Source organism: Protomyctophum parallelum (assembly GCF_964188405.1).
Source record: "Protomyctophum parallelum genome assembly, chromosome: 16".
NCBI classification, from domain to species: Eukaryota; Metazoa; Chordata; class Actinopteri; order Myctophiformes; family Myctophidae; genus Protomyctophum; species Protomyctophum parallelum.
In genome coordinates this window covers 2,949,508-2,962,168 of record NC_139711.1, presented here as the reverse complement: position 1 = coordinate 2,962,168, position 12,661 = coordinate 2,949,508, and the positions used below count along the sequence as shown (strand labels likewise).

At 41.6% G+C, this 12,661-nt stretch overlaps 1 protein-coding gene across 1 annotated transcript; it reads right to left on the bottom strand.

Annotated features, from left to right (window-relative positions):
- Window positions 1-7,130: 7,130 nt before the first annotated feature.
- On the bottom strand, window positions 7,131-10,174 carry LOC310873371 (beta-1,4-galactosyltransferase 1-like; the record flags this gene model as incomplete). The annotated part of the gene is made up of 2 exons (XM_083785741.1): window positions 7,131-7,820; window positions 9,956-10,174. 2 exons carry the CDS (start codon window positions 10,172-10,174, stop codon window positions 7,131-7,133), a joined length of 909 nt encoding a protein of 302 aa, XP_083641867.1.
- Window positions 10,175-12,661: the final 2,487 nt, after the last annotated feature.

The following is a 12,661-nucleotide window of genomic DNA, read 5'->3' as shown; positions in this document are numbered from 1 at the left end:
ATTAAGCGGACATGGCAACACTCTGAACGTCTCCACTAGCCTCTCTCTTTTTAGAAAAGAGAGAGGCTAGTCTATACAAATAAAGTTTTATTATTATTACATCTCATGTCAATATGCATTTTCAATCTTTGACTTTTGAATACGTTATGAAGTACATTATTTGGTTCAGATTTGTCATCCAATGGTAATTAATCATGATGATGTATTCCTCCCAGGTGCAGGTTGGAGATGCGAGACAGCCTTTTTTCCCAGTGCAGGTTTATGTCGGCATGGGACAAGTGGTTGTTACAGACAGCAGGACTCGCAACATATTCTCATATTCTCCGTCGAGTAGAAAGCATTGGACATACTGTACCTGTAGTAGAAAGCATTGGACATACTGTACCTGTAGAAAGCATTGGACATACTGTACCTGCCAGGTGCCAAACTGCAGCATGTCTCAGTGGGAAAAGCAGGGATATGGGGGACTGCAAAAGACCACATCTACAAATATGTCAGAGGCAGATTTGCACTATAGTTCCAGGTTTGATGAATCATCACATTTGCAATAAATTCTGGGAGATATGACGATTTGTATAGTTTGTTGACACCACTATTGCACTGTACTGTATCTCTTCATGTTTTTTTGTTTTTTTTAAACTAATCTAATATTTTATTTATGCCACGAAATCTATCTTCCACGCCCTTTTTCACTTGAGCACCTGCCCCTCTAAATGTCTGTGCACGCCACTAATGCTACAGCCTACAGGTGGTCGTAAACCACTCTGCTGCTCACTTGCCCCCAGAAAGATCGTCTCAGGTCCCGCATCAAAGAGGCCGGCCTGTGATGGTGGTCTAAACAACAAGGCACAGGTGATGGTGGTCTACACAACAAGGCACAGGTGATGGTGGTCTACAACAAGGCACAGGTGATGGTGGTCTACACAACAAGGCACAGGTGATGGTGGTCTACACAACAAGGCACAGGTGATGGTGGTCTACAACAAGGCACAGGTGATGATGGTCTACACAACAAGGCACAGGTGATGGTGGTCTACAACAAGGCACAGGTAATGGTGGTCTACAACAAGGCACAGGTGATGGTGGTCTACAACAAGGCACAGGTAATGGTGGTCTACACAACAAGGCACAGGTAATGGTGGTCTACAACAAGGCACAGGTAATGGTGGTCTACAACAAGGCACAGGTGATGGTGGTCTACAACAAGGCACAGGTAATGGTGGTCTACACAACAAGGCACAGGTAATGGTGGTCTACAACAAGGCACAGGTGATGATGATTATGTGATTGTCAGTCTGCTCAAACTCCCCACACTGATATTATGTGCTGACACTGACAGTGACACATCACAAATAAAAGAGTTTAGAGGCCAATCTCAGATGTATGTCTCCCGATCCCGAACATTTGAAAATGACATGATCGGCTCCGATTTCCGATCACCCGATCCGATCAGGACAACCCGTTACCCTAGTATAAGCCACATATAATATCCAACCATATGAGATACGTGGGAACATTTTCCATAGCTATTGTTTGGTGTTGATCTCTTCAATCAACAGAGAAAACCTTTTCTTGTCAGCCAGGAAGTTGTGTTATAAAAATAAGATACCTTCCCGCAAGTTATAGGCGCAAAGGAGTTCCAACCAGCTATAGGCTGGTGGTAAGCAACCAGTGTCCAGTGTTGCATTTCTGATGCTCTGACCCTATTTTAACCCATTCTGGATGGGAACCCCTGTGGTGTTTAAGCATTATGTTATACTTTAGCTATTGAAAAATAGCAGATGTACAAGCTCATAGCGCGGCACCGAGTGCACCGGCACCACGCTATGAGCTTGTAGAAAAATCTTGAAAATGTGACGCAAATCTTTGAATATATATTCTTTCAGAGCGAAAGTTTTTAACTCAAATCTTTGCTTCTGGGGGAGGTCCCTGAGGGGGGGTCCCTGAGGGGGGGTCCCTGAGGGGGGGTCCCTGAGGGGGGGTCCCTGAGGGGAGGTCCCTGGAACAACATATTTTCAGATGGGGGTCGGCGGCCAATTTCATAACGTTGCTGTCGGGAGGAAACCTCAATGTTTGAGGTTTTAGATTTCTTTGGCATAAATCGAAAATATCGAACCAATGGAAAGTAGTAAAAAGTGCTTTGGACAAAACCTCTTAACTCCATTGATGGACCCTCAAATTGTCTGCTAAAGCAACTAACTGTGTTCAGCTCCTCACCCGCCACATTGTTTGCTTAATTTCCTTTATTTACTGCGGATTGCATTCCCACCTGCACCGAATCGTAATCAAGTGCGATTGGAAGCGAAATGAAACCCCCGTTTTTGCTCGGAGTAGAATGTGTTTCTTTGATACGCATTAGGATTCAAATGAGCCTTCACACCTGCCAAACGAAGTGCACTTTCTGAAAATGCGCAGCAGGATTCGTTCGCAACAAAGCTCTCTGGTGTGAATGTGACCTTAGTTGCATACGCCTGTAAGGTCAAAATGAATCAATAATTCAATAAAATTACTTTCAGCATCAATTAAAGCATAATTGGACTGTTCTTTGTCGCCTAATCTAATTTAACAACAAAGAAATTATCTTATGGGGGTCCCTGGCACCAAAGCTGTTTAATTGTTGTTATAGCCTACGTATCAATGTGAAGATGAAGATCCTTGACATAAACATGTTTGAGAGCCAGTGCTGTAAAGAACCAAGTACAATATTATTATAGCTGGAACTAACCTACGTATAGAATAGACCAGTGGTTCCCAAAGTGGGAGTTCCAGGGGGTCCCCAGCTAAATGATAGTTTGTAACCAAATGGACCCTTATGGGTCTGTAACTCTGAGAGTGTACAAATGTAATGGGTCCATCTGGTTCCATTTAAATTAACAATTGATTTTACAATATAAATTGGGGGTTCCCAGAGATAGAAATGCCATTAAATGGGGGTCCATATAGACTAATGCATGTCAAACTGGGGGGTCCTTGAAATTAAACAGGTTGACAATCACTGCTGGAGCCGTAACAATCTTCTCTTATGGGGGTCCCTGGCATATGTTTTCTAATGGGGGTACATGGGCTAATGAGTGTCAATTTGGGGGTCCTTGACATGACATTTTTTGGGAACCACTGGAATAGATAACCCTTTAACTTCAGTGCATCTTCATATTGGTGGAGCCATGAAGCAATGCAAAGCTATTCTGTGCACAGAGTTGTCCACCAGAGGGTGCTGAAAACCTTTTTGTGTCAAGGACCCCCAAACCAGCAAGAACACCCTGGCCGGCAACAGCGATGCCAGCCTGCCGTTGAAACCTGCTGGCTGCTGCCGAGTGCCGACCCAGAACAGCGACGGAACACAGAACCTGCCGAGGCGGACAGCACTAGTGTCTTTCGACATTCACTGCACCGCACATGTCCTGAATTAGCCCCATATGTGCCCTCTCTCAAAACAACAGCCAGACTGTATGATACAAATAAATATGCCGGTAGGCTAATGATAGTAAAAGGACTTGCTTATTCTCTATCACGCATTAACGATGTGCAGTTTCTATTGAAAAACACCAGTAAAATAACGCTTATTGTATTTTATTTCATTCGAGTCACTATGAAGGAATGAGTTGAAATGCCACCGGCGCCATGCGTAATGCTGCGGCCCCGATGTTATGGTCTTCACTCGTAGCATTTTATCGAAGAAGACTTGAATCGGGTGTGATACAGCGTATGAAAGAAAACTTTTATGGATTATGGAGATGTTTTAATTTAAATAATAAAAATATTGAGAATTGAGCGAACAATGACTATTTCAAATCTCAACTTTCAAACTCATCTTTACCAAAGAGCTCAAAGACTGCTGTTGCCATGTCTCATAGAAACAATGAAATAGGTCTATAAAAAATAATCCCAAAAGAAGCGCATATAACAGGGGTCTGTAACCTATTTTAAATGAAGTGCCTTGTTTTTATTTTCTAGATAGTGAGTCTGCCATATCAAGATTAATTTTAATGACACCACATTAAAATAAAATAAACATATTTTCATTGTCCACAAATATAAAGTTCTTCCTGCTTTTTAAATATTTTCTTGCACGTTGTTATAATGATCATTATATATCCACCTGTAGTTAAAGTTCATAGTTTTAATGAATGAATGTGATGCATTGTGAGCTGGTAGATCTGCTCTTTTCAAAAGTGAAAAGAGGAAAAAAGTGACAATTGTGGAATATTTTTGAAACATTGTATTGAAACATTTAAAAACACAAATCCTTCATGGGGGTCACTGGCCCAAAATATTTTTGGATTAGCCGTCCTTAGTTGGGCAAATGCATTCAATTGGGGGTCCTTGACATGGGGAGGATCACTGGTTTAAAACATTAGGAGAAAAGCCCAAATAAGCACTTTAGAAACAAGAAAAGCAACCACAACTAGAACTGCACTCTGTCGAGTGCATACTTGCTTGTTGCACACTAGTAGGCCATAAATGGCCAACTAGTGCGCAAGCTGAGCGCGCAAGTCCTTTCGACCGCTGTAAACTGTCAAATCTCAGTATCTCTGTGAAGGAACGTTTGAAATGATTAATGTTTAGATGTAACTATTTGCTACCTACTTTATACATATAAACATCTAGTATTATTAAGTATGATTCAAGTTTCTATCTATATAAGAAATACAGTTTTATCGTTGTAGATATATTCTGGATCCCTTTTTAGCTTTTCTAGTCATACACATACACACCACGTACTCTGGTCCCAGCAGATCAGGCACAATTTGCTATTTTATTTTTTACTGATTATGTATATAGTATACGTATGACTAGCCAGTGGCGGAACAACATTGGCCCGGGCCGGGGTGTGAGACAGCACGACCGGGCCTCACCGAACCTGACTCTCGACAGCACCCCCCCATCGAAAAAAAAAAAAAAAAACATTTACGCAAACAGTTGCTGCTAATTTGAGCAGGCGTGCATGAACGAGAGAGGAGTTGTGTGTGAGGGTTGAGGAGCTGATCACAGTCACAGATAGAGGGAAAGGGTTATATTTTGCCTATTATTTATGCTATATATTATTGATCGCGTCTGTGTCTGTGACATTGCACAGCAGTGCACACACACGAGAGAGAGAGACGTAGAGAGAGAGAGACGTAGAGAGAGAGAGAGAGACATAGAGAGAGAGAGACATAGAGAGAGAGAGAGAGACATAGAGAGAGAGAGAGAGAGAGAGAGAGAGAGACGTAGAGAGAGGGAGAGGTGCTGCGTGCGTGTTAAAAAATAAATAGGCTACTACTCATCTTTGTGTTCTGTTTCACCTTCTGAGTGATCGCACACAGGGAAAAGAAACAAGAAGGGGTTTAGAATCGAAACAGTCCGTTGTGGAGAAAAGGAAGTTATCCACACATATGCACTCCTAAATCATCACAGAGTGATTAGCCTACTAATGAGTGACATGACAGGTGCTGCACTTTTGGAGCGTGGCTGAGGATGTCTGTTGGAGAGAGTGTGAGACAGACTCCACGGTGCTTGTACAGTCCAGCACAGTACATTCTCATCAGACATGATATTTTGCTAAAGTGTAGGCTATTATATAGGCTATATAAGCTCTGTATCTGGTTAATTGTGGGATTCGCGGGGGCCCGCTGGTTTTATCAGTCGTGAGTGACTCTGTAAAAAATCGTCAATCGGTCATCTGACAGCCCGGGCCCTCAGGAGGTCCGGGCCGGAGTGTGACCACCCCCCCTACACCCCCGGTAGCTCCGCCCCTGTGACTAGCTCTAAATGATGACGTAAGAAATATATATAGTATATATAGTATATAGGCATATACTATATACGTATACATATATACTCTATACTCTATACTGTATAAAGTGTGTAGTTGTAAGTTGATTAGCGGTATACTGTGGTTACTTTGCGCCAAAAACCGTGACAGCTGTTCCGCCATTTGAGGCTTACGCAGAAAAACATCAAATCTGTGCCTGTGTTGCTGGACCAAATGACCACAAATTACCATATTTCTTACGTCATTATTAAGAGCTAGTCATACACATACACAAAACGTACTCTGGTCCCAGCAGATCAGGCACAATTTGCTATTTTATTTTTTACTGATTATGTATATAGTATACGTATGACTAGCTCTAAATGATGACGTAAGAAATATATATAGTATATAGGCATATACTATATATGTATACATATATACTCTATACTCTATACTGTATAAAGTGTGTAGTTGTAAGTTGATTAGCGGTATACTGTGGTTACTTTGCGCCAAAAACCGTGACAGCTGTTCCGCCATTTGAGGCTTACGCAGAAAAACATCAAATCTGTGCCTGTGTTGCTGGACCAATGATGACGAAATGACCATATTTCTTACGTCATCATTTAGAGCTAGTCATACATATACACACCACGTACTCTGGTCCCAGCAGATCAGGCACAATTTGCTATTTTATTTTTTACTGATTATGTATATAGTATACGTATGACTAGCTCTAAATGATGACGTAAGAAATATATATAGTATATATATAGTATATAGGCATATACTATATATGTATACATATATACTCTATACTCTATACTGTATAAAGTGTGTAGTTGTAAGTTGATTAGCGGTATTCTGTGGTTACTTTGCGCCAAAAACCGTGACAGCTGTTCCGCCATTTGAGGCTTACGCAGAAAAACATCAAATCTGTGCCTGTTTTGCTGGACCAATGATGACGAAATGACCATATTTCTTACGTCATCATTTAGAGCTAGTCATACACATACACACCACGTACTCTGGTCCCAGCAGATCAGGCACAATTTGCTATTTTATTTTTTAGTGATTATGTATATAGTATACGTATGACTAGCTCTAAATGATGACGTAAGAAATACGGTCATTTCGTCATCATTGGTCCAGCAATACAGGCACAGATTTGATGTTTTTCTGCGTAAGCCTCGAATGGCGGAACAGCTGTCGCGACGAAGGAGACCGGGCGAACCGATTACTTGCGCGCTCTGCTTGCGCAAGTAACTACCAATAATTACAAGCAACTTTACAGAAAAAGAAGCCGCTTATAATAAACAGACATGGCAACACACCAGCAGCGCCCAGAGCCGCTCAAGTGTAAAATCAAACAGTGCTTTTTGCATTTAAGACGTGGTCAGACCAGCCAGGCCCACTCTCTTTTGGGCGGAGTGCCAATGTCCACAGTGATAAATGTGTAAAGTGTATCCTTCTCAATCTTCTTGATGGTGTATCTGAGGGAGTTAATCCCATCTTTGTCCATGGTTGATGAGGTTCTATCGAGTATGTCAACTCTGTCCGGATTAAGTTCATTATGCATGTCTCTTTCATGCTTGATCATTTTGAACCTCCCAGTCGCCATGTCAGGCCGAGTGATGGTCATGGATTTCCAGGCAATTCTTTGGTAGATGTCATCATCCTCACCGCCCCAGCCCCAGTAGCTGTTTGAGAAGCCATTAATGGTCGAGTACTGTTCTTTGGACAATGACACAACCCCACCAAATATGGCTGAGTACGGCAACAGGAAACCAAATTTGTCAACAGCCACAGACAGGTGTCTGGGATCACTAAAGCAACCATAGATGTTACGGTCATTAATAGGGATTAGATCCACATCAGAGAATACAAAGCAGGTATAATTGTACTCCTTCAATGCCTCAGCAAACCCTACATTCATCAATCTGGCCTTATTGAACTTCCCCTCGCCGTCCTGGTTAATGATGTACACTCCATAGTCCAACTGTTGGCGCTGCAGAATGGGATGGAGGTAGTAAAGCCAGTGTATCAGGTGTTGATGACGATTGCGGAATGGAATGATGATTGCCACCTAAAAGAAGATAACAATGATCTGTTGTTGAGTTGTACAGGAAAATGTCATGAGTTGTACAGGAAAGTGTCATGAGTTGTACAGGAAAATGTCATGAGTTGTACAGGAAAATGTTGGATCAAGTTATAGGATTTATTTTATTACACCTAAGTGCTTTTGCGATGTTTCAGGCTCTCGCCCTTCCTCAGACACTAATGTAAATGGCGCATTTATATAGCGCCTTTATTGATTTATTTGATGTTAATGGTTTACGTTCTTTCCAGAATTTATGTGATATTTTTAACTTGCCTGGTAACTCTTTTTTTTCTATTTACAATTGAGAACTGCCATGAGGACATATGGGGTGCCATGGCAGACCCCCCTTGCAATGCACCCTTTGCATAGACTTATCTGTGATATTGGGTCAAGAGGTTTTGTTTCCGTATTGTATGATGATTATTTATTAGAATCTAGTTATGGGACCTTGCTTGTCGATACTGTATGGAGGAATGACATACCAAATCTAGATCCAGATTGGAGCTGGGACACAGTGTGGTCTAATGTTGTCCTGTCTTCTAGGAATCCTGATCATCAACAAATTCATCTAAATTTTGTTCATAGGACATACTTAACCCCCCGTAGATTGTGTGCTATGCAGATTTTAAATAATCACAACTGCACTTTCTGCACTTCAAACACCATAGGTACATTCTTTCATATGGTGTGGGAGTGTCCGAGTGTCCTCACATTTTGGAATTTGGTTGCTACTAACCTTTCGACTATTCTACAAGTTAACATCACACCCTCCCCATCTCTATTCTTATTGTCTCCACCAGGCCGAAGGCATGTGGGGAGAGTATGTTTTGCACTCCGTCCGTCCGCGTGTCCGTCCGTGTGTCCGTCCGTCCGTGTGTCCGTGAACAGCTAATCTCGGCCACCGTTAACCCGGTCGATGCCATATTTTGCACACACACTCCCTGGATGCCAACCATGAACCTCTGCCCCAAACTTTCCAGAACGGCCTGTTATAGCGCCACCAGGAGGCCGCTTTGTGCAAAACAAGTTTTTCGATGCCATATTTTGCACACACACTCCCTGGATGCCAACCATGAACCTCTGCCCCAAACTTTCCAGAACGGCCTGTTATAGCGCCACCAGGAGGCCGCTTTGTGCAAAACAAGTTTTTGCACAGTACACCTACAGATTTTGTCCAAACATCACGCAAATTGGTACACAGTCTCTCTAGAGCCATTCAACGAAACGGGTCTTTCAGATTTATCAGACTCCATCTTGATTGGTTAAGATTGGCTTCCAAAGTTCACAGGAGTGCTCAGTTTCAAACAAAATGCTGCAAATCATGAACACATCGCGTGATTTCCGTGAAATTGTGCACCCACATTCCCACTAGGCCGAGGACGAAATGCCACATGAACAATTTCAACTCAGCCTCAAGGTGGCGCTATAACTGGCCGAAAAGTGTTTTTACCTCTAACTGCACGGATCTGTGGATAACCTGGTGGAGACCTGTGCCCGGAAGGGCACTTTTTCTAGTTAAATGATGTATCCCAGTTGCCATTAAATAACACCCGTATTCGTGTCTTCTTTGCTGGCGTAACGGCCGCAAAGAAGATGGTTGCTTCGCACTGGAAACCGCCTCATACATTGTCATTTCGCCAATGGGCTTTGACCTTTCTGGATATCATTTATCTAGAAATGTCTACAGCAAGATTGCATGGTGCAAAAGAGGATTGTTTGTTTTTGTTTTTGTGTTCCTTGCTTTTGCTGTTGTGTGTTGTTTTATGTGTGTTTTGTTTGCTTTGAGTCTTTCATGTTGTTAACGTGTCTTATTGTGTTTTTTGTCTTAAAATAAAAAACATTTGATAACAAAAAAAATATAGCGCCTTTATTCAAGGCGCTTTATATAAATTGTGCATTTCATTCACACACATTCATACACCGATGACAGAGGAAATCGGGAGCAATTAGGGCCGGGGTTCAGTGCTCTTGCTCAAGGACACTTGACCCGTTTGTGACCTCAAATATATATGGATTTACAGATTTACTTTTCATACAAATGTAGTCTTTTATGGCTTCAAGAGCATATAGACATCGCTACAGGCTTACTGTTATTTTCTCATTTTAACTAATTTACTCACCTTGTGATGTGAAATACAGTCTGGTGGCTTATAACGTCCTCCCTCAAGCAGAGTAGAGCCTAAATCTGTCCTCACAGCCTCAATGGTCCTGTTCCAATTGAACTCCACGTGAAGTGGACCCACCAGGTGAGGAGAGGTCTCAGGACAGGATGACCGTTTTGTTTGTACTTGCGTTGTTTTTCCTTTGAGCGTTTGTTCAGTTAGCCCATTTACTGCCATCGTCTGATGAATGTGTCTGCAACCATAATGCAACCATAACCCAAATAATATCAATAACTGAAACAATAGTATGAAAATTAGTAATAGTTTTCTCAGCATTTTTCCTGTTGCTCTTTCCTGAGTTTAGTCGTGGCGTTGAGGAGAAGAAATACTGATTCACTGATGTGGTGTTTTAAAAAAAATACTATTTTTGGCCAATTCTGGCAGCACTACACACCCAGTCACACACTCCTTTTAAGCAGTCACTACTCTGTGTTCACTCTATGCTAGCTGACACACTCTACATGGTAGCTGACACAGTGGTTAAGATGTCAGCGTTCAAATTCCCTCCCCCATTCCACCTCCCTGTTTAGTTCTGTAATGGGTCATTCTGTGATTATAACGTGATTCCCAGAACATTGAGATGAACCTGTTTACCAGGTTCATCCAGACAGTGGCCTTGTGGTTAGAGTGTCCGCCCTGAAACTGGGAGGTCGGGGTTCGGTCCCCGGCCGGGTCATACCAAAGACTGTAAAAATGGGACCCAATGCCTCCCTGCTTGGCACTCAGCATCAAAGGGTTGGATTGGGGGGTCAAATCTACTAATCAAATGATTCCCGAGCGCGGCACGGCTGCAGCTCACCGCTCCTTGGCTGCGGCTCACTGCTCCAAGAGATGGGTCAAATGCGGAGAACAAATTTCACTGCGGTAACGTGTGTGACAAATCGTATGACTTTGACTTTGACTTAGTTTATGGCTGCTCGAACAGCAATGGCAACATTCCAAAAAACGGAATGTCAAAATATCCACCGTGTGGTCTGAGACCAGAACCATTGAGTAATGGTTGAGACAAAGCAGTGAAAGGTCATACTAAGCATTTAAAGTAGCATTTAAATGACTCAATGGCTCTGGTCTCCGACCCCGCGATGGATATTTTGACATTCCAACAACAGAGGAGAGGCTGGTCTGCATTTCATGCGAGCGCAGGAAGACAACAGTCCCATGAAGGCATTAGACTATATACTATACTATACTATACTATACTATACTATACTATACTATACTATACTATACTATACTATACTATACTATACTATACTATACTATACTATACTATACTATACTATACTATACTATACTGTTACACCAACACCTATGTATAGGCGATTGGGCGTACATACTGTAGGTGGTTCTGGACAACTACCTATCCAATCAACTCAACATCGGACATAAAAATGTACCTGGAGTCAGCAGCAACGCACATGCCGAGTTTGAAGTTGGTCGGTTGAACGATTTTCGAGATACGTCTACTGATGGACGTGTATATGCACGTACAGAGATTTTGTGCATTCATTATTTAATACTCCTATGATATCTAGTAATGTGTATATTAGTGTTCTAGATAGATGTAATCATACATCAGAGCATTTCAATGTGTTTGAAATAGACACCACGTTTGTCAAAAACGTCAAAAGTTCACTCGTTTTCACATAGCCATAGGGTTCCAGACACACCCAATCATAGTGATAAACATTCCAACACGTTTGTAATGGTCCAAAAACATGACAGACACAAAGTCTGCATGTGTGTAGCTCATCTGGTTTTACAGCCAAAACTGTTTTAGTTAGCAGCCATTGAGGTCGCGATGGCGACCCCAAAGTTCGCCAGCTGTACATTAATGTCAGATGCTGTGACACTTTGTGATACTTGAATAAATGTTTCATATGTTGTAATAATTCAGACCTTTATTGCATATGTCTTTAGTCTTGTCCATTCTTTGCATTATTCAATTTAGGGGGGTGTTGGTAACAATTTGATAGATTTGTAGCCTTTGTGGGCCGAGGTGCACTGCTTTTCTTTTCTACCTTTCATTACACAGTAGGTTGTGAAATCTTTTATGTATGAAATATAAGCTTTTGGCTACATTTACTATGTGTATGCTTCATGTGCTGTGTGCCAATCACTTAAGTTGAAGCAAATTTGCTACATTTCATGATCTAGATTCACATATGAGTAAACTAAGGCACCAGTACTTGTTTCAGATGTTAGGTATAAGCAAAAACAGCAGCACAAGATTTTCGTTTTTTGTTTATATACTTTTATATACATTTCTGGCCTGTGACAAAATACTGCAGGATATTATGAGTAGAACTTTTAACCCAAAGTCCAGAAGGGTATTATCAATGAATTCTAAAGCAATGTCTTTGTTTACGTGGAGACCTTAGTGTCTCAATTTTTGTAAATGGTGAAAATAGACAACCTATACTGCTATTTTCACTAAATTAGTGCAACACTGATTCTCAGGACTTTTACCTCTAATGTTTGTGAATTGAAGACACAGTATCTTTTATATGTCAGTTTATTTTTGTTCCAATGTTTAAGCAGTAGTTCTGTATGCACTGCACATTTTCCCTGCATAAGGAATAAAACAGTTCTTAACATTCAAACTGTGTACTGTCTGTCCATTATTTTTTGTAATCATTACGCATTGGCAGAATAAGTAAAGAT